The 22869-nt window shown below is 40.5% G+C and overlaps 1 protein-coding gene across 1 annotated transcript in view; it reads right to left on the reverse strand.

Moving 5' to 3' along the window:
- Positions 1 to 10961: 10961 nt before the first annotated feature.
- Positions 10962 to 22869, reverse strand: part of LOC121314278 (protein phosphatase 1 regulatory subunit 16A-like) — a 39927-nt gene continuing 28019 nt past the window's right edge. The window contains exons 7-12 of the mRNA XM_041247351.1: positions 21729 to 21853; positions 16607 to 16732; positions 15460 to 15535; positions 14600 to 14729; positions 13958 to 14117; positions 10962 to 13415 (exon numbers count right to left, since the gene is read on the reverse strand). Of these exons, the coding sequence (XP_041103285.1) occupies positions 12990 to 13415; positions 13958 to 14117; positions 14600 to 14729; positions 15460 to 15535; positions 16607 to 16732; positions 21729 to 21853 (1043 nt within the window). The 3' untranslated portion in view covers positions 10962 to 12989. The remainder of the gene's footprint in view (positions 13416 to 13957; positions 14118 to 14599; positions 14730 to 15459; positions 15536 to 16606; positions 16733 to 21728; positions 21854 to 22869) is intronic.

The raw sequence follows: 22869 nt of genomic DNA on the forward strand, positions 1-22869 counted from the left end.
GCTCACAGCAATGACGAGTCTATTACAACACCAAGGCATTTCTCTTGGTGACCCTGTTCTAGTTCCATACCAGCCATGTGGTATTTGAATTCTACATTCTTGGAACTGGTGTGTATCACTTACATTTATTGACATTCAATTTCCTTTTCTCTGTTCCTTATTCCGGTCTATATGTGCTCTAAATCCTTCTGGATATTCAGGAGGGATCTCCGGTGATGGGCCAGCCCTGTCTACCAGCACCCTCCCCTGGTCAAGACATCTTCAAGCAACAAAATACCTTGTTAATGCATTAATATACAGAGCAAATGCCTGCTCACTGGGAATGAAACTCCGCTACCTCCATCAGTGAACAGTTGGCCCCCCTTCATAGGAGGTGTGTTAGTAGACGTTCCATGATGCTGTACCAAAAGTATAGCGCGTTCCTTTGAGCTGCTTTGGTTTTAGCTGGTTTGAGTGTGGTTTGCACATATGCAAAAAACTGCTTTTTAATCAAAAACAACTTATGTGAAAATAAGGGTGTTATCATCACTCTTATTATAACTGGGATGAGAAAAAATGAATCCTGCATTATATATTTAGCATGTTGATGTCCTCATAGTGTCAGAATATTGATTGAACCGGTTGGCATGTTGTTGTTTTATATAGTGAGTATTGTGAAGGTCATTTTTACAATGTAGTTTGGCTAGTGCCTGAAATCTCTTCTTTGGTTGTGTTTAAGATGTAACACTTCTTTCACTTACCCCTAATCAAACAGGCCTTGCACCTAACAGTAAGGGCCCTGGATTCTTATCTATTATCCCAGAACCAATGGTCCTTTTGTTTTTGCACACTGTTACCAGACAAACTATCACACTTACTTTTCTTATTTAGCGATGCCTCCACCTGATGGTCACGTGGTTCCCCTATTCTTGGCACGCGTCCCCAGGAATTTATATTCAACCATATAACAAATACAAATCGAGCAAGAGCAATATACAACTAATAAAATCACACTCACACACAGTACTGAATTTATATAAAACTAATGTTTATAAAGGGGATTCAAGTTGAACTAATATAATGAACTGCAGGTGAGTAAATTGTACATACAATATAAACAATGCCAACAACAAAATACTTTCCCCAAAATGTAACTTATTTTAAGTCACTAAACAGTAACTAAAAGCTCTATGCTTCAGTTGTATTTAACTCAAAGGTACTCTTCTGATATATTCAATTCAAAATAACGCTAGTGGAGTGCACTCCAGCCCCACGTGTAACACACAGGTAGACAGACGAAGAAACAAACACTGTTGCAGGCCTGAATCGTGGCTCGGGTATGTTGTGGCCTAAAAAGAAAACAAAATGGCCCCTTCGCAAGCTTTATTGAGAACACACAGTTACGCTTGCTATTTTAAAAGAAACACTTGGTGGAAAAACTCACAATTCCTAAAGGGTTCTACCAGTTGCAGGTCTCGATTGTTTGCGGTCTCTGGATCACGGCAAACCTGTGTCGCTGAAGTCTACCTCTCTCTCTCTCTCTCTCTCTCTCTCTCTCTCTCAACATGGTCCTTCCCAAACACTGTCCAGCCGCTTGTCAATTGCTTCGTTTATTTTACGATCTAGTCATTGTCTCTGTACTTTCATGTCAAGCACGTATTAACGGTGCTTCAACTTAAATTTTGCAATACAATATGTTGTTTTAACAATACTGTATATACCAATGCCTAAAGAAAGTAACTCGTAATGACAAACCTACGCTGCTTAAAATAAAACACAAGCTTGGTACGTGAACTCAAAAGAAATAAAAGCAGAAGTAACAGAATACTCTTCTGAAACTGGTTTAAACTAAAGTACTGTCTACTAAAGTTTATAGGAATTTCCTGACTTAAGAAATCCCCCTTGAGTCAATATTTGGTAGAGGCACCTTTGGCAGCAATTACAGCTATGAGTCTATTTGGATAAGTCTCTACCAGCTTTGCACATCTGGACACTGCAATTTTTGCCCATTTTTCTTTGCAAAATTGCTCAAGCTCCGTCAAGTTGGATAGGGACCTTTGGTGAACAGCAATTTTCAACTCTTTCCACATATTCTCAATTGGATTGAGGTCCGGGCTTTGACTGGACCACTCCAGGACATTGACCTTTTTGTTTTTAAGTCACTCCAGTGTGGCTTTGGCTGTATGTTTGGGGTCATTGTCCTGCTGGAATAGGAATCTTCTCCCAAGTCCCAGGTCTCTTGCAGACTTCAGCAGGTTTTCCTCCAGGATTTCGTTGTACTTTGCTACATCCATTTGACCCTCTATCTTCATGAGCTTTCTAGGCCCTGACGCAAAAAAGCATCCTCATAGCATGATCCTGCCACCACCGTGATTCACAGTAGGGATGGTGTTTGGTGATAGGCTTGCGCCAAACATAGATTTTAGCATTGAGGCCAAAAAGCTCTATTTTGGTCTCATCAGACCATAGAAACTTCTTCCACTTGGTCTCAGTCTCCCACATGCCTTCTGGCAAACTCTAGCTGAGATCTGATGTAGGTTTTTTTCAACAGTGGCTTTCTTTTTGCCACTCTCCCATAAAGGCCAGTTTTGCCCCCTTAGTTTTGCTATTGTTGCCATATGCACAGCGTCTCCCAGCTCAGTCGTGGAAGACTGTAACTCCTTTAGAGTTGCCATAAGCCTCTTGGTGGCCTCCCTGACTAGTGCCCTTCTCTCCTGGATACTCAGCTTTTGAGGATAGCCTGTTCTGGACAGATTAACGGTTGTGCCATATTCTCTTCTTTTCTTAATAATGGAATTTACTGTGCTCCGGGGGATATTCAATGCCTTGGAAATATTCTTATATCCTACCCAATTGGTGCTTTTGAAGAACCTTATTCCAGATTTGTTTTGAATGTTCCTTCGTCTTCATGATGTAGTTTTTGTTAGGAAATGTACTAACCAACTGTGGGACCTCCCAGAGACAGGTGTATTTAACCTGAAATCATGTGAAACACCTTAATTGCACACAGATGGACTCCATTCAATTAATTATGTGACTTCTAAAGACAACTGGTTGCATCAGAGCTTATTTAGGTGTGCCATAACAAAGGGAGTGAATACTTATGCAATCAATTATTTTCTGTTTTATATTTGTAATTAATTTAGAACAATTTGTAGACATTATGGACTTTTTTTGTGTTGATCAGTGGCAAAAACTCCCAATTAAATCCATTTTGATTCCATGTTGTAATACAATAAAATGTGGACAAGTCCAAGGGGGGGGTGAATACTTTTGAGAGACACTGTACATATATATATATATATATAGTGCCTATAGAAAGTCTACACCCCATTGAATTTTTTTTCACATTTTATTGTGTCAGTGCCTCAGAGTTTCACATTTCACATGAGGATTTTTTTCCCACTTATCTACACACCATACTCCACACTGTTAAGGTGAAAAAAGTTTTTATTGAGAAAAAAATTATATATTAAAAATACAAAACTGAAAGATCATAATTAGATAAGTCTCCACCCCCCTGAGTTAATACTTGCTGGAAGCACCTTTGGCAGCAATTACAGCTGTGAGTCTGTTGGGATAGGTCTCTACCAACTTTGCACACCTAGATTTGACAATATGTCACCATTCTTCTTTACAAAACTGTGTGTCAAGTTCCTTGGGGACTACCCAGCAGAGGGAACCTACAGGAACTGCTGAATTTATTCTGAAATTACGTGACTCACTATAATTTAACACAGGTGGAGGCCACTTAACTTGATGTGTGATTTTGAATGCGATTGGTTGCACCTGAGCTAATTTAGGATTGCTATTACAAGGGGGGTTGACACTTATCCAACCAAACTATCTCAGTTTTATTTTTAATTAATCTTCTACAAATGTCTAGAATATTTTTTTCAATTGGAAGGTGTGGGGTAGGATGTACTGTATTCAAGCTCCAAAAACACAGGAGTACAGTGCTGTAGATCTGAGCCTCTGACGCCCGCTTCTAAAATGCTTAAATCATGTAATAAAACATTGCAGCGTTTGTAAAGCATAGTATTATTAATAAAGGCCGCAGTCATACGGTACACACACACACACACAAGTATATATATATATATATATATATATATATATATATATATATATATATATATATAATTTCGATATGTTGTACATATCTTTCTTAAGGGAGCCTGTGTTTGAATCAAAACATTGGAGATATTTATAGGTGTTTGGAAGATTGTGGAATAAGTATTTATTTTATTTTTTGCGTGCATTAAAGTTGTGTTTCTATCTGTAACCAGAATACCAGGGGAGAGCGCGAATGTAGTCTCTCCACTACCAAAAATTATGTAGTCGAAATTCCTGCACCAAATGTGCCCCATTAAGTAAAAAAAATACATAAGGACGCCACACATGCTGGACAGCAATATATAATATATATATATATATATATATATATAATATATATATATATATATATATATATATATATATACACTTGACTCCCGCTCGTTTATATTCATCAAAATCTCTTTATTGAAAAAACAAACAAACAACGCGTTTTGACACTAACGTGTCTTCATCGGGTATGTTAACACCAGAATACATGAACCTCAGTTTCTTGCAACAGTTGTGATTGTGACAACACGTGTGAGTACTGTTGTGTAAAAAAGTAGCTTTAAAATGAACAGTTGTTTAGGAAATGTAAAACAAGAACAGCAACAAATAAAAAATACACTTAAGGTTTGTGTCTTGCACACGTGCCAACAAAATGCCCTGAAAACGTAATTACTGAAGGGCTGTAATGCAGCACGAATCAAAACAAACAAGGAAGTGAAAAGGTTACCGTCGCAAGCTGAAAAAAGTTACCTGTGAACTCCAATAAATTAATGTTATCTTTCGCCAGTCAAATCGTAGAGTGCCTAAATAAAGTTTTGAGCCAACACGAATAGATTTTGTTCGTCTCTTGCGTCTTGCATCGCAGTAGATTGTCACATTGTTTAACGTCAGGAGTTTAAGTGATTTAATTGCACAAGATTCCATGGTTAGAAGATGAGCTGATATCTCTTCAGCCAAAGAATCAGCCACAGTAATTTAAGAGTAACGTTACCATTATGTAAAACAGTATGTAGCGTGAGCTTAGTACTAAAGCAGGGTCAGCGGTTTAACAAAGTTTATTTCTCAAACTGAACATTTTAAAAATGTGGAAGCAGAACACACAGAAATACCTGCGGTTAGCTGGTTTGCATTCCCTTCTCCCCTGCTAGGCCATGACGTACAACGACCTTCAGACTTGATTATTTCGACCTACAGTCACACGCGCGAATTAGTTAGTAGTGCTTTAGTGGTGAAAACGGTGTATCGGGTAACCTGGTTATATAAAAGCAAGCACCCACACCCACGCACCCTCCCAGGCCTGTATCCTGGCTTCTCAAACACGCCTCCATTCTCTGTGGTTTTTAGATTAGATAATAGGCAGATTCAATGATAAATAACCAGCACATAACTTGCTGCTGAAGTTGTAAGTGATTAGCAGTAACTTCCTTTTGCGTGCATGATGCGGGCTTATGTGCAGTAAGCTGGCAGACAGACAAGGCTGTGTGTGGAAAAGGTTAAGACCTAAAATCCAAATGCTTTCTTGGGGCCTCATGAGGAGAACAGCTGAGGCTCCTCAAGATGTAACCAGAGCCCTTGTCTCCCAGGGGTCCAAAACAGGTGCTGCACGTGTCATGCAAAAATCTGTCCCCTGTGACATCATGACATTTACTAGGCTGTATCAGAATGTTCTAAGAACATGGCCCTATGATCACACTCAGGAGATTGATCCAGGGTGTCAGTGTGTGAACCCTGCTGTATGTAACAGTACTAAAAGAAACTTGGGAAACGGTACAACAGGAAGTCCAGGACCTCAATGTAGGCCCACTATTTTGCTCATTTTAAGCACATTTTTCCTATATACATTTTTTTTTATTGTTAGTGTCATCTTTAGACAACATCATAGTTTAATATTTACCCCTTTTTATAATGCTGAACAAGAAACTGAACTGATTGAAAGATAGCGCTTACATAAAAACAAATAAATGTAGGAAAAATTACCTAAAAATGAACAGAATTGTACAAGTGAGCCTACGCAGGATTTGATACATCTGGGAAAATAAGAACAGGGTAATAGACAAGAGAATTCCTGCAAATATACCCCCTCTGGTAGTTCCATTAACTGTGAAACAACTTCCAGTGCAAGTATTGCATTTTTTGTCCATCACTTGTAGGCAATGATTAGCACTTGGATTACATTCCCAAGAAAACACACACACACACACACATATTGTATCATTGCTTTGTACAAAACAAGTGTAATACAGTGAATGCTGCTTTCAAAGACGCCAGACACAAGCTGTCATGGATCTAGAAAATAAACTCATACTGTCTGACTTCACGTCATTGAATTTACAGAGAAGCAAGAAGTAAGCAGTCAAACACAACTCAAGTACACTTCTAAAACTCAATTTCCATAACAATTGCATGATGCGGTATTTCCTATTCAAATGTGACCTGCCTTTAATCTTCAGAGTCTCACTGGAAACACACAACAGCTCTCCCTTGTTAAAGTCAGGTCCTACAGTTTCACCTATGTTGAAGACACAGTCACACAGTCACTCTTCACTGGGAAGGGTGTGCAGTGCTCCCTTACTCTGAGACAGTAATAAACCCCATAGTCTGTTATTAGCACCATCAAGGGACTTTGAGTAATACAGTACTAACCTATATTGGTAAATCTTAACTAGCATGATAAATAGATTTATATCTGTTTTGTATGTGGTTTTATGTTGCCTAGTTCAAATGTTTGCCTGCCAGGTGTTATTTATATATTTTTTTGTTACTTTTGAAACAACTGCTTACTCATTCCAGAAACACAGAGATACTTTCCGGAATATTAGTCTCAAGCAATAAACATGTAGCTACTTAACCATAATAGCATTCTCAGTTTGAAGCCACCTGCTGGAAGCTTGTGGAATAAGTATTTATTTTATTTTTTGCGTGTATTAAATTTGTGTTTCTATCTGTAACCAGAATATCAGGGGAGAGCGCGAATGTAGTCCCTCCACTACCAAAAACTATGTAGTCGAAATTCCTGCACCAAATGTGCCCCATGAAGTAAAAAAAATACATAAGGACGCCACACATGCTGGACAGCAATATTAATACTAATGCAGTATTGGACATGCCCCCTGCTGGAAGAGCTGCCACATTTCGTCCATTTAAGTTTTGTGTTTCTATCTTATTCCTGGAGCTTGTAAAGCATGGCTCGGCACCAGCTCACTGGGTGTGGATCCTGCGTGAGTATTACAGAGATGCTTGAAAACTCCTGGCCCTTCTGGACCGAAAGTGGACTTTTAAATCGCCTGTGCAGGAAAGTACTGTTTACCTTTACTGACACTGGAGGGTGATACCTGGAACCTGAAATAGGAAAGGCAAGTTATTCAAGGCAGTGTTGATCCTGCAGGAGAATTTGAACAGTTATATAAAACTATAAGAAACAGCAAATGAACTAGACAAAGGGTTCAACTTTTGCACCTTGCAACTGAGCTTTTTAAATGTCCCTTATAGAAGTTTACCACTGTATTTTTGCAGTTCTCCCATTGCTATACTATGTATTTACTATGTTTTACCATACCTCGCTATTCTTTAAAATTCTTACCAATGCATTTACATAAGCATTCTCTTCAGTAATGTCCTGGTCACAAGCACACTGGAGCGAACAGACTATAGTGCTAAAAAGTGTGGCACTCTGCAATTTGTGAGCCAGCAATTGGATAACCGCTACTTAATCAGAAGTTATCAGAGGTCTGCTTGCCTGAGCCCAGATGATTCAGAATCTCATTCCAGTCAAGCTGAAATTGCACCACAATTCCTCCAACTGCTCCAAGAACCTCAACAAACATGCCACAGGTAGGAGCACACTTGGATAGGCTATTTCAGCTCTGTGTGTATGTGTGTGCGTGTGTGTTTGAATGTTTTCATGCATCCTGCAACTGGATTGCTCATAAATATTGCTCATAAATATACTTTCTAATGCTATGCCATTATAAAAAGCTTCTCCAGAGTTAAACAGCAATGTGAAAAAAAAAAAAATGAAAGCATTGCAAAAATTGCTAAATCACTTTTTTTGTTGTTTTAAAGTAGAAAAAAAAAACATGGTAAACTACAGTAAAAGCACAGGAAAACCATGAGAAAACTACAAAATTACTGTGGCAAGCTTTTATAAGGGTGTGTATACAGTACTTATTAGTATGGAGTTATATTAAACAGCTGAACTTCTTAGTAACAAGACACCAGAGGTAAAGCAATGACCTAAGGGCAAATAACATTTGTTTAGCAATTGCATCTGTCAATAGAAGAGGGACAATGGTATTTTGCATAGAACAAGCTTTTTATATTTTATTTGCATTTAGCTGAACCAGTCAGAGATAACAAGGCTAGGTTTTTTCCTGAAGGTGTGTCACTAAAGGTAGGCTTCATCTAGCTTGTTTATTTACCGCAGTCTAATAGGAGAGAGTCTATATTGTTGTTTACCCACTTAACACATTTATAATACAACTTCTATTCATACGAAATGCCATTGCTGAATACCACTGCTAATATAAAAATATATACATTCATTTAATAGATCTGAAGAATTACAATTCAAAGTGTTGAAAGCTAGCAGTCACACGTACAGATGAAGCACTACATTTTCAGTTCATTTCAGAATTGTCAGCTTTTCTTTAAAAAGATGAGTAATGAACAAACTAGTATCCATTATTTCATTAGCAGCCAACTGCACTCAGAGCTGTGCGGATACTCTGTTCTTAATAATTCCCTTTACCATGTTATTTTTGTCAGCAGGCATTGCATGAAACCAAACAAGCCTACTCATTAATGAGTTCATTGCAAAGCTGAGGGAAGGGAACAGCCACGCAGTGCACACTGGGTTATGTATGCATTTCTTTACTGAGTTTAAAAAGATGTTACGTCTTGTCCAGGACGAGAGGACGAATTTCTAAGGAAATAAGCAAAGTGAAATCAAAACGATTTTAAAAGAATCAAAGAACAGCAAGATAAATAATCAGACAAGATATGACTGATACTAGTTTGATCACGACAGGTTCTACATTGAAAACACACTGTCAGCTTGCTATTGTTTGCTACTCAATAATTAGGTAGACAGTGGAAAATGATTTATTTTTAGTGGAGCAATTGGCGTGTTTATTCCATTCAATTAATACAACTTAAACATGTTTAAAAGGAATTCCTCCAAGTAGCTGTACAGCCCTAAAGTGCACATCCTTTCCCAATAATTATATATATATATACACACACACACACACACACACACACGGAAATAATTCTATCTAGGGTATATTACGTCATAAACTGTTAGATCGAGTAGTTTATAAACTGTCACAGAAACCTGAGATGGAATTATTTTCCTTTAACACACTGAAGCCCATCTATTAGTTTTTAAAATACATGGATATTAGTATCTGTAATTAAAAAAAAGGACAATAAAACAAGTGTTAAGTTTCAAATGCAAGTGAATTTAATGAATATTAAAGAATCTTAAATACAGCTTTCTTTTTGATAATTCAGGAAATGTGAATTAAACTGGGTAGATAATGAACTGCAAAAATAACATTTTTAAGGAAAAGGTGTTTCAATGGGGTAAGCTTTTTTTTTTTCTTGGTCGCTGTCAGAGTCAAAGATTATTTGTCTCGCTCGCTTGTTTGGTGCTCCCGTTGGTGGAGAATGATCGTAAACCTTCACAGAGAAAGATTTGTTAAAAGTGCCTAAAAAGCATGAATTGTGGGTGTTGTCGAGTGATTGAAAATGAGACATAATGTATTTGAAAGTGGTCTCAGGGTGCTCAGGATTCAAATATGCGTCAAAGATGAAGTATAATCTTTTAGACGAAAATGCCATTTTGACGTCACTACTGTGGTACTATGCCTTTTTGTCGAATAGCTCAGGATGCAAATATAGCCTTCATATATATTTTATTATATATTATATATTATATATATATATATATATATATATATATATATATATATATATATATATATATATATATATATATTACACACACATACTGATTTTTCTCATAATAGGTTAATACTGTAGAACTTTTTTTCTTTTTTTCAGTTTGTGTGTGTGTGTGTGTGTGTGTGTGTGTGTGTGTGTGTGTGTCAGTCCTTAGAAATTTCGGCATCTGATTGGTTAAAATCATATCACATGACCAAAAATAGATCTATCTATTGCCCCTATGATGCGGTTTACTGTCAATAGTTTGTTATATATATCTCCCTCAAATTACATCAGCACGCTGAGTGTCCTTCCTCTCTTCACACACAAAGCAAAATGTCAGACAACAGAAAATTAATTACAAAATATACTACAAAACAAATATGCTGCAAACACTGTTACAAAAATTTTGCTTTCAATGTTTTCTGACTTCCTAAAATTCAAACAAATCTAACGACTTCACAAACTCACTATAATTCTATGGCGCAGTGAGAAAGGCAGACGGACAGTTCTATGCCCCAAAAACTTTAGTAACTAACTCAAAAACATTACTTTGATGACCGATTCATAAAACAAATATGCACTGCAGACCCCGGCTTGTAGTTGGAAGCTAAAGTCTGTGGGCATTATAGTCCTCTGTTGGGGACTATGGCTCTTTCCTCAGGGGCCAGTTTCCCACTATCCATTCCACACACACACACACACACACACACACACACACACACACAATTATAATAACTTTGCTACATATATTAAATCTAATCAATGACTACTACCGTAAGTTCAAATTAAATTAAAAACATTGAGTCCATGCTTTTTTTTTTTTTTTTTTTTTTTTTTTTTTTTAATTATGTTTTTAATTTTGCAAGGCTTCAGTGATTTAAAAACACTTTTTTTAAATACCATCAGATCTCTCTCAAAAAAAGTTAAACAGTTCTACTGTATATTATACCCTATCTACTTAATTTTATTCTATTTAAAAAACAAAAAATCACATCCATGGAAACCAGGCAATATCTCCTGTATTAAAATAAATCAAATACAACAATAATTTATGATAAAAAAAAGAAACAATTCTATAATTCTTCTAGAACTATGAATCTCTTAATTTGGTCACGCTCAGCCAAATAAATAAGTCAAAGTGGAATCCATGAATACCCACTGACCCAGAAAGCATCCTCCTAACAGATCAATTCTGGAACACAAAGTAACACTCCTGGAATTGGACAGGCTCCATTCTGAGCTGGCAAAGCTCTATTCCGCACTGCAGGGAACCTGAAAGGGCAATGCTAGTGGTACTCAAGAAACAGGATTCATGACACAGGCTGAGAAAAACAGCAGGTTTTAGATACAGTTTAGGGATATTGTTGAGCAGTCAATTGAGGGCTAGAGTTCACACTTCTTAAGACACAGAGGGTTGAGTGGATGGAAAAGGGGTAACCCAGCCATACTGTTGATGCCAAATCATTGGGGTCCTTTAAGATCAAGCTTAGATGGGCCAAATGGCCAACCCGTCATTCCTATGTATTCTTGTTTTACTGAGTGACTGGAATGTGCTGGCTCTCTGATCCCCTATACCACACAGCCTCTCATTTACTGAATTGGCAGCCTTTCAGGTCATGTCTTTACCACTAGCGTTTTGAATTCTGTACTCATAGCTGCAGAGTTCCCTCGCTCTTGAATCCTATTACTGAGTTCACTGAATTCAAGTAGCTGGTTTTAGGTGCAGAGCTTTAGGTTTACTGGATTACAAATCAGCTGTAAATTGCTGGTTTTAAAGATCCCAACATATCGGATTCCCCAGTCCTCAGATCTGAAGTACTGAAACCCCTAACCTTCTCGCCCCAGTGCTTTATTACAAAAGCCTCAACAATACATAATAAGAAAACCAATTCTGCTGCCAACTGCCCCCGACCTCCCCCAAAACAAATCTCGCTGAAAGTTCAACCAACATTTCCACAGGGCACAGTTAAGATCAACGACAGCTGCCACCTGTAAAGTGTCATTTATATGCAATTTGTCTGTGCATTAGAAATGTGTTAATTATGATCAACAGCTATAAAAAAAATAGGGTAGCAAACCACTTCTTCCTCATAATAGAAGGCAGAAGCTATTGCATTTAGAAAACTTGATTAAGCATCAATATAACATTATAAAACTTTAGAAACTCTTTCAATGAGATAGATAATATGTCAAATTGCAGCAACAACAACCCACCAACAAATGCTGCTACCCCATGGTTTACTATGATCCCCAACACACCTCTCCTGAGCTAACCAGAGCTCACCTGAGCATAGGTAATACATGACTGATGCTCACAGCAATGTCAGGATCAGCTCAAATATACCAAGCAAGTCTTACACTAAGCAAGTTCTACTATGTTCATCTCTATAGGTTAATGACTAAGGGAGTAACGATTCAATGTGTATCAATGAATTGCGATTCTTTCTTTAAATGATATATCATACAGTAATAGAGGTATGTATCATTTGTATTGCTATACAAGACCAAAAGCACAATAAAGCTCACTGTAGTTCATCAAATCATTCTTGAATTAAGTGTGTTGTATAGTTGGTATTTGAATGTCACCTCATTTAAAATGTTTATTGTTTAACATAGTCCATAATTAAATGATCATTTGATCTTATGCGTCATACAAGTAGCCTGCCCGGACAAACACAAGTATCGGGATATGTATCGTCACATTAGTGTATCGTTCTCCACCCCCACCAGTAATGACCCATGTGGTCTGATATCTTTCTCAATCTTCCCAGTAAGTTAACACTCTTTGTGCCAGCAATAACTTTTTCATTAGAGCACAGAGAACAGTGTCTGGAGCAAGCTCTCCTGTGTTCATCCCAGCAGGGTAAGGACCTATACGAGGGCCAGCGATCCCTTTCTCTTGAATGCACAGTACAGAGAGGGTCTGGTGTGAAGCAGTGACGTAAAAAGCTGTGGAGTTACATCAGGTAGCAGCAGCGCTGCTTTTCTGGTGGGGGCTCCTCTTCAGGGGCTCTTAGTTTCAGCAGGGGAGGGTCTGCGCTGGAGGGGGTGTATTCGACTGTGCTGGCCTCTGTGCTTGCCCGGGGGGGCTCCAGTGGAGGCAGGTCCTCACTGTTGTCCCCGGTGGTAGAGGGGTGTTTGTACAGCTTGGAGGCGGCACGTTGCCGTTTCAGGTCTGCCAGGGTGTGGTGGGATTTCTCCCGGCTCAGGTCCCCCTCCGCTGGCTCCTCCGTGGCCAGCTGGTAGGAGGCGCTGTGGTCCAGCCAGCTCCCTTGAGGCTCCATGGGCAAGGCAGATGTAGATCCATTCGCCACGCTTGGCTCTCTCTTCCCTTCATCGCTCTCCCTCTGTGCTGACTCACCTTGAGGGTCTAGACCAGAACTCTGCAGGAAAAACAAAGAGACAGTGTCTCAGTATTGCGGACCCAGGCTGAAAATTTAAACCAACAATTTGAGATGACAGAATTTCTAAAAATAGTATAAAATGATACTGTATGAAGTGTACTACTGTATCATTGCCTTCTTGCCTGTCTATAGTTACAGTTACAGTCTTACAGTCAGTCTTACTGAGGAGTGCAGCTTGCGCTCTGTGTCCAACTGCCTCCCTGTCTTTTTCCCTGTCTGCTTTCATTCCTCCCTCCCTCCATCCCAGCCTGCCTGCCGGCTTCTCTGGTTGAGAGTTGCAATCTTATTGCATCCGTTTGCCTCCCCATCTCCCTGTCTGTCTCAGTGCATAGCTGTGAGTGGCAATCATGCTTCTTCAGCTCTATCCATCTGACTGCCTTCCCGGCTGCCTGCCTGCCTGCCTGCCTGTCTGAATGGTTAAGAGGTAGTCTTACTGAAGAGTGCTTCTTGCTTACCCCGCCTCCCTACTTCCCTACATGTTTGCCTCCCTATCTCCCTGCATGGTTGACAGTTAGTCTTACTGAGGAGTGATGGCGGAGCTCTGCGTCCGTCTGTCTGTCCTCATCATCGTCCTGCGGTTCCGGCTGTCGGCCTCGCTCTTGCCACACAATGGCTTCCTTCTCATGCTCACGGCGGTACAGATTTGAACGTTCATTCACACTGACGCGACGGACCACCTTCCTGAACGGAACACCAGAACACACCACAAACACATTAAAAGGACTCACATTTCAACCAAATACACTGTCCACCACTCCTTAGTTTGCGACATAAATTTGCATAGTAATTGTGCGTTGTCATTTTCCTATGCTTTTCCAATGGTTATACTAGGCATTTACTGTAGTTTTTAATATGTTTTACTGTACCTCTGTTTTATAATGATTACCTATGCTTTATTACATTCTGCAATGCTTTTACTGGAGGAAACTTATTAAAAGACTGTCTGTCAGTGAATTAACAAGATGGAGGATGAGCACACTATCACAGCTTGTGAGGCTAACCTTTGAACTCACCCTTTTTCGATTGATCTGAACAATTTTATACAGCTCCATAATGCTGGGTGGAGTGAAACAGGCAGTCACAAATCTCTCAGTCTGCACTCACTCACCCCCAGCACTCAGCCTGCACTCACACTCTCTCCAGCTCTCAGCCCCCTCACTCACCCTCTGCTCCCCGTACTGGAGGCCCTCCTCTGCAGGGCACTCTTGTGTCTGTCTTGGGACTTCACGATGGCATCGTGTTTGTGCTTCAGATCCAGCAGCCTGGCTCGCACCTCCTCGTCCGAGCACACATCTGAGGGAAAACAGTCACACACTCTGCTGTGTTACCAGATGATAATGGAACTCCTGTGTCAACATTTGAACAGGGGAGTTCCATTACTCCACTTCAGTGCTGTTACTTGTTTTATGATGGGCTACAATGAGTTTTACATGGGCTGCACACAACATCCTACTATAGAAATACTACAGCTGACATGCATATCTGATGATGGTTAAAGGCTTATGAAATTAAATGAAGAAGTGTTCATTTAATTTCTTCATTCTAGGTGGCTCAAAAAGCCTCCCCCACCTGCCAATATTCTTGTAAGCAGATTATTCAAATCAAGCTCTCTACTAGTGAGGGTCATTGGTCTTAATTGGGCTAACTTATCATTGCAAGTGAAACAAATGAAGTAACAGCTGTGGGAGTTTGTGTGGACTGCTGTTTTCCACAGAGTCTAAGAAAAGCAGCGACCATCACAAATCCAAGCAGATGTTTCTTTACTTGTTTCTCTTGGAAAGGTAAATTAGCCCAATGAACACAAATGTACCTCACCTGATTGTCAGCTCCTGATTTCTTTGGAGAACTGAGTCCCAATAATCGGTTCATGCACCACAACTTTTAAGCGTTGCAAATAAGCAAGTGCCAAGTTATGGTTACGGTAACAGGATTCTTTAGGACTGCTGGTTATTTCATTTTGCTAGATTAGAAAATAGGACAGACTGGCCAGGCTATGGAAGGGAAAGCAGAGGATGTAGTTTACCTAGTGGGGTCTCTTCCAAGACAGATTTTGCATTCAAGTTGGCTCCATTAGCAACCAGCAGCTCCACAATCTGGATCTGAAATGGAAGACAATTATTGAGTCATCTATTTGTACAAAACAGTAAAACAGGAGCCCACTTCTTTACATAGATAGTGGTGAAGGTACGGAACTGGTTACCTAGCTATGTTCTTGATACTGAATCACTGGTATCTTTTAAAATGACAACTCTTATACAATAAGAGATGCCCTACACATAACGTATTAACTTAATAATATAGGTTTTAATGAACTGGAAGTCTTTCAGAATCAGGATTTTGAAAACTCTACAGACCTATCTAAAATGAAAATGCAAAGCAGAATGCAAGCCTGTTACAAAGCACAGCAGATTGTTCTTAGGTGTATATGCTTATCAATGAATCATTGTGAAATGAATCAGAACAGCCTCGTTTACAGGTGAAGTGATGAATCAAATCTGTCTACACGTGCTCCTACTAGCTAGATCTGTAGTGTGTAGAAACTGAGGTAACCGAATACTTTAGAGTGGAGTTATGGATTACTGGTCCTCGCAGGAATTTAGATCCTCGCAAAAAGCAGACATGTTTAACCTTCTAGCACAGTGACAGCTCTCACCATTGAGACCACCCTCTCTGCCTAACCCTTTCAGTATGGAAGATATCCTTCTAACAAGACCAACATCTCTTCATCAGAACATAGGAAAGTTTACAAACAAGGGGAGGCTTTACGGACCATCAGTCTCACCTGGTTCCTAGTACCTGTTTGATCTCAGTACGTTGATTTTTAAAGGATCCCAGTAATTCAGAATCACCAACATAGCATCCATTTGGTAATGCGGTGGCCAGAAATACAGTTTTCTAAGTGCAGTCTCATCAGTGGGTTATACAACCTCACATCATAACCTCCTTTAGTTTATGCTCTACACTTTTGGCCATATACTCAAGCATTCACTTTGCCTTTTCGATCGCTTCCCTGCACTAGTTGCCGACAGCAATGATGAGTCTATTACAACACCAAGGCCTTTCTCCTGGTTGGCCTGTTCTATGTCTATACCACCCATTTGGTATTTAGATGCTACATTTTTGTGTCCAAATTAAAAGAGCTCCCAAACGTTGTGGTGTGCAGTACTGACCTGTCCCCAGCAGGAGGCAGCATGGAGCGGGCTCCAGCCATCACTGTCTCGCACCTCCACTCTTGCCTTGTGCTCCAGCAGCAGCTCAGCTGAACTCTGGTAACCGTTAGCCGCGGCAATGTGCAGCTGAGGAGACAAGGACAACACAAGCGTCAGCTCAAACACTGCCCTTACAAAGCAGGAACCACTGAACACTCAATAATGCTACATTACTAAATACTACAAGAAAATTAATACATTCAATTATAAGTCTTCCTCAATTTCTTTAATTTTTTTACACTCACATACTTATAACACTGGATAATGTGGAGGCCATTCAACTCATTAATTCTCGTCTGGTTTGTAGTAGCTGATTGATCTCAGTCAACTTAGTCAAGTCAGGTCTAAAAGGATCCCAATGATTCAGGAGGATCAACAACATGGCTAGATAACCCATCCCATATCCTCACCACTGTCTGTGTGAAGAAGTATCTCCTACCCTCTGTTCTAAATTAATTTCCACTTCATTAATTCAGTTCCTCAAATCTTAATTTCGATAAACCCTGGGATTAGAAATAAATAAATTAGCAACAAAGAAATAAAAATTTAGAGACAGAATGCAGAAAACTAAAGACTATAATAATAATAATAATCTTTATTTTTATATAGCGCCTTTAATAGTGGACCACCATCACAAAGTGCTTTACAAGATATGAAAGAAAGTATCAGGCACAATCCTGTGTTCTCATTGGGTCTGCTCGGGGCTGGATCATCACCAGCTGTGCAGGGAGAGTGCTGTATGGTTCAGGGGAAGGTCAGCCGAAACATGACAAGGGTCCTCTAAACAATCTGCTCCCTCTATTATTAATGACATGGCCCCTCAGACGCTCAGGACAAGGAAGAGAGAACCAACACAAACACTTTCATTCAGCACCCAGACCCAGGGGGTTAAAATCAGCTGCTTTCACACACACTACACTATAGTGCAGTGTCACACCCCACAATACACCACATAATCATACCCTGCACTACACCACACCCTCAGACTGTACAACACTCACTTTACCCTCCCATACAATAGACCTGGGACAAAGATAGTTAAATTTATGTGATAAGTCAAAGGGGTTTTGGTCTGTGATTCAGCCTCCCGACAGTAGAAGGGATCAAACCAACTCGGGACTTCCCTTACCAAGATCTCGTGACCATGACGAAAGTCATCTTTACGAGGGGCGGCACCTTGGTGAGGGGCGGAAGTACGAGTATGTAAATTCCAGCCAGTTGGGGATTTGTATTCCACTGACTACAGAGGCGGGACATTGCATACTAAAGGGAATGTACTACTGTGTTCAGAGAATACGATTAAGGACGTTTTCACAACCTTTCTTTGTGATTATTACTCCAGCACCCCCTCCCTCACGCCGTTTTGTTTTCTTTGTTATTTGTTTTATTTGTGTAGAGAAACTAATAATAAATCAATTTATTTCTTTACACACAAATTACTGTCTGGACATTCCATTAATACACCCTCGCCTCACAATTCCGCATTAAGAGAAATTCATAATAATAACAATAATCTTTATATAGGGCCTTTCATAGTGGATCACCATCACAAATCACAAAGTCACTTACAACGTCTCACCCGAAAGCAGAGGGAAGTCAGAGACCAGGAGACCTCCTGGTTACAAGCCAGTTTCTTTAACCACTGGACCACACAGCCTCAATATCACCTTGCAATGCAAAGAATAATTGGAAATAATTAAATACGAAAACATTTAACTAGCTTTTGCAGAAATCAAATAGTATTTTAAAACACAGTAATCCGTCGTGTGTTCAACTGCGGTGGGACCAGAGTAAGGGCGGACACGTAAAAAGTCGGATAAACGACTCCTGTTTTAAATACCATTATACACAGCTGTAACAATTACTATATTTCACACAATTATTGTTTCGAGATTCAGCTTTTATTAGGAAGCTCCTCTAAATCCCTTGTTTAGAAAGATACAGGGTATGAATTCTTGTGACAGGGTAGCCGTCTGCTGTGTGGGTGCGTGCATTCACTGCTGAGTGACAGGCAGGAGATTGAGACTAAGGTTGAAGATGATACGAACAGGACTTATTTACATATCAACACACTGAACAGCTCACCTGACACTAACAGCAATGGCAGTGCATGGAGCACGTACAACACAGTGTAAGAAAACTTTGGTAGGATCTACAATCTGAACTAAACTCTGTGAGCCCCAGAATTCATAAAAACAAACAAACTGCACAGGATATTACTAAGGACATGGACATTGAGTGGCAAGTGCCTTTATTAGCAACATTTCATACTGAATCACGTTACCCTTAATTAGAACATTACAACAACATATATAAAGATCGGTAATCCTTAATTCCATACATGAGGGTGCTGGAAACATGCATTGTCCATATTCAAAGGTTGATTTGTAAATTCATATATCACTGTTACATAATACTGTAAACAGTATCTTCAATGTTGTCTTCAAATATTGCAGAGGAATCATCCTGACATCTACAATGACAAGCCTGATGGTGATCAGCCCCGGTCTTCCTCCTCACATGCTCTGCTCTCCAGCATTCCACCCTTACGTTCTGCACCCAGTGTGTGTCACTGTGGATATGTTGTCATCACGCTTGATGAAAGCCACAGATCTTCTCCAGCTGGAGTGTGCCAGGTTTGCTCCACAACCTTCCACTGCTCACGATCCATCTCCAAAGAGAAAATTGTTCTCTTTCATTTCAGCCCCCATACCACCTTCCGATTCTGCTTCAACAGAAATATCAGACTACCTGTCTGCCCCCTGCCTTCTGGAAGCTCCACGAGCCTCAGTTCCCTGCATCGGCTAGCTGCCGGGTACCTCAATGTGCCAGCCACCTCAACCGCAGTCGAGTGAGTGTTCAGTATTGCTGGCAGGACCTTTAGGTCAGATCAGTGTTCAATGAGCGACTCCAGGTTTGAAACACTAATGTTCATCAAGTGCAATCGCCACCAAAGGCGGCAATGGACAATCATACTGACTTACCTGGATGGGACTATATTGATTACACATGACAGGGAATGATGAATTTTGTCACTATAATGCCAATAATAATGTGTCTTATTATGATGTTTTGTGAATGATATAACCGTCATCTACCTGTATATGCGCATGTATAAATAAATGTTGAAATGCACTATAGTATGTGTTGCATTACTTGACACTATTTATAAATTAATTTGTAAATCAAGGTTAATATTTAAATATCTTTCAAATATATTTCTAAAAACATTTAAATATTCCAAGTCACATGTACATTTATTTGAAGTATATAAATATATTTAACTACTCATTATAATATTTATTCCCAGATCTGCTACACTACCTTACCCTACACTACATTCTCATACCGTACACCACACAACAGTCATACACTACCCCCTCATACCCTAAACTACACCACACCCTCATATCCTTCAGTACACCATTCACCATTAACATCTACAGACATGTTAGCAGTAGCTAACTAAATCAACAGCAGCAACTTCTTGGACTGTACCATTATTAATACAGTGTTATTAAGGCTGGACTAACAGGCTGCAAAAAAATACATGGTTAGATTTTTTTTTTAGGTGGAAAATAAAAGTACCCATGACTTCAAGGTAATGTTGCATTTTACTCATTAAGTGTCTAAATTGGAGAGTAAATTACTCATTGACCAAAAACCTTAACTGGAGCACTGGATGGACTGCTATGCAATGGCAGTATTATTTCCATCTCTGTGCTTTTTTCTAAAGTCAGACTGGCTAATACATTCTTAACACTGGCCATCCCATTGACCTAATCTTTGGGAGCTTCATGTCCAAAAGCCTTGTTGCCATAAGCCCAAGGGACCCTGTACATAACAAAATGGGTTATGGACTTCAACTGGACTGAAAAAACAGGACAGCTTTTCTAATGCTTGATCACTTTTCTCAGAAATCACAGCCAGTGAAGTTCTAGCCATATTCAGCCAGTGTTCCGGCTGGTTGTGTATTGCACAAGGATGTGTTGGAAATCCACAGTTCAGAACAAGATTAAACAGTACAGCTAGCTTGTGTAGAGCAGCCCGAGCACCTGCTTCACAGGGAGAACGTTGCACCAGGTTCTCAGAATACCCTGCTCAATAGTAAATCACATGCTTACAACATTACCTTGTCAAGCACCACGTCTTGACAATTCAGAGCAAACCAACCAATTAAAACAGCAATTATACAGACATACTGCACTGGAAGGATTAACTGGATCAGTTACAGTGAAACCACAAAGAGAGAAGCAACAGCATTAGCATATGTAACACAAGACTGCTCCAGCAGCAAGAATTTACATGTAAGGGAGTGACGTATTAAAAGGTAGAATAAAAAGGGTTTCGAAAATTAAATAATACTCTCATCCACCTATCAATCGTGAAATTTGTTTTCCAATTCTTGTTTTGTTTGTTTTCATGACATTCTTGACTAACCTATTTTTAAACAGAGCTCAACATGGTTCATAGGAATATGTTCTCCACTAAAGGTCATTACAAGATGCTTCTGATTAGTTCATCACAAAAGGCTCTCTGCATCATCAAGATGACAATACTACAAAATTGCACCTCATTACAGCAGCAATTAACTAGCAATTGTCAGCAGGGAAGCTTGCACAGGTGTAAACAGCACTTGTGGGGAACAAACTAGAAGCATTTGTTTTATGGTCTTTAGAAGAGAACATGTGGCTATGAACAATCAAGTATTTGAATAGTTTTAAGGACGTAATTAAAGACAGAAACAAAACAAGAATTTGGATACCAAATACCCTGAAAGACACATGGGTGAGATAATGATTTACAATATTGTATGTATTCTGCCTTTAAGAGCACTTTGTATGCAATCAGACAGAATGGTTTAGCAGGTGGAGCTTTTGAAGAACCTTAGCAAACATGACTTCAATTCAACAGCAGGATATAAAAGATTCAAAATCAATGAGATCCACTGGATGAAATGTTCAAATTACAGGGAAGGGAATCACCTCTCTGAGATACAGAGAATAGCAGGCATTCCTGTAGAATTAAAAAAAAAAACAATCTACAGAAAGGGAGCTTGTGAGGAGTGGATCAGTGATCTCACCAGTGATGTTCCGTTCTCATCCTGCGCATTGAGGTCACACCCAGCCTGGATCAGAGCCCTGATGTCAGCTACCATCTGCCTTTCCTTGGAGGACCGGCACTCGTCTATCCTCTCCTGTGTGATACCTGAGAAGAGAGCGGAGAGAGGGAGGGAAGGCGAGTCAATATAACAGATAAGAAATTACAGGGCTGCCAGCAGCTACTAGACATGTGTCTCTGTCATGGACGGCTGCTGGATCATTGCAGAGTGTGCTAGAAGGCAGTGTGGTCTAGAGTTATGGACTGGGAGGGTGGGCAGTGTTGTCTACTCGTTACAGCCTGCAATGTCGACTCCCTGTCCCCTCACCTTCCCCCCGTCACACCAAACTCAGCGAGAAAGGGGGGGGGGGGGGGGGGGGGGGGGGTAGGGGGGTGAGGTTCCCCCGCCGACTTCCATAGATGAGGGACGACAGGTCACACCAATGTATCGCTACCCCCGCCCCCCAATCACACTCCTGTGGTCCTGGACGCAAGGGCCCTGTGGTTCACCCCAATCGTGGGTTACCCCTTCGGGCAGGGGGGTAGTGTGGTTAGAGATGAGGGACGAGGAGTGGGAGCGGGCAATGTGGTTAGACTTGAGAGATGGGAAGGGGAGGGGGTAGCGTGGTTAGGACAGGGAGGGGACAGTGTTGTTAGACTTGAGAGACGAGAAGGGGAGGGGGCAGTGTGGTTAGAGCTGAGACGAGAAGGGGAGGGGGCAGTGTGGTTAGGATGGAGAGGGGACAGTGTGGTTAGAGCCGAGAGATGAGAAGGGGAGGGAGGGTGCAGTGTGGTTAGAGAGGAGGCAGTGTGGTTAGAGCTGGCAGTGTGGGGGGGGGGCAGTGTGGTTAGAGCTGAGATGAGAAGGGGAGGGGGCAGTGTGGTTAGGATGGAGAAGGGGCAGTGTGGTTAGAGCCGAGAGACGAGAAGGGGGGGGGGGGGGGGGGGGGGCAGTGTGGTTAGAGCTGAGATGAGAAGGGGAGGGGGCAGTGTGGTTAGCTGAGAGAGGAAGGGGGGGGGCAGTGTGGTTAGAGCTGAGATGAGAAGGGGAGGGGGCCAGTGTGGTTAGGACAGGGAGGGGGGGCAGTGTGGTTAGAGCTGAGATGAGAAGGGGAGGGGGAGTG

Source organism: Polyodon spathula, chromosome 4, assembly GCF_017654505.1.
Source record: "Polyodon spathula isolate WHYD16114869_AA chromosome 4, ASM1765450v1, whole genome shotgun sequence".
Lineage (NCBI taxonomy): Eukaryota > Metazoa > Chordata > Actinopteri > Acipenseriformes > Polyodontidae > Polyodon > Polyodon spathula.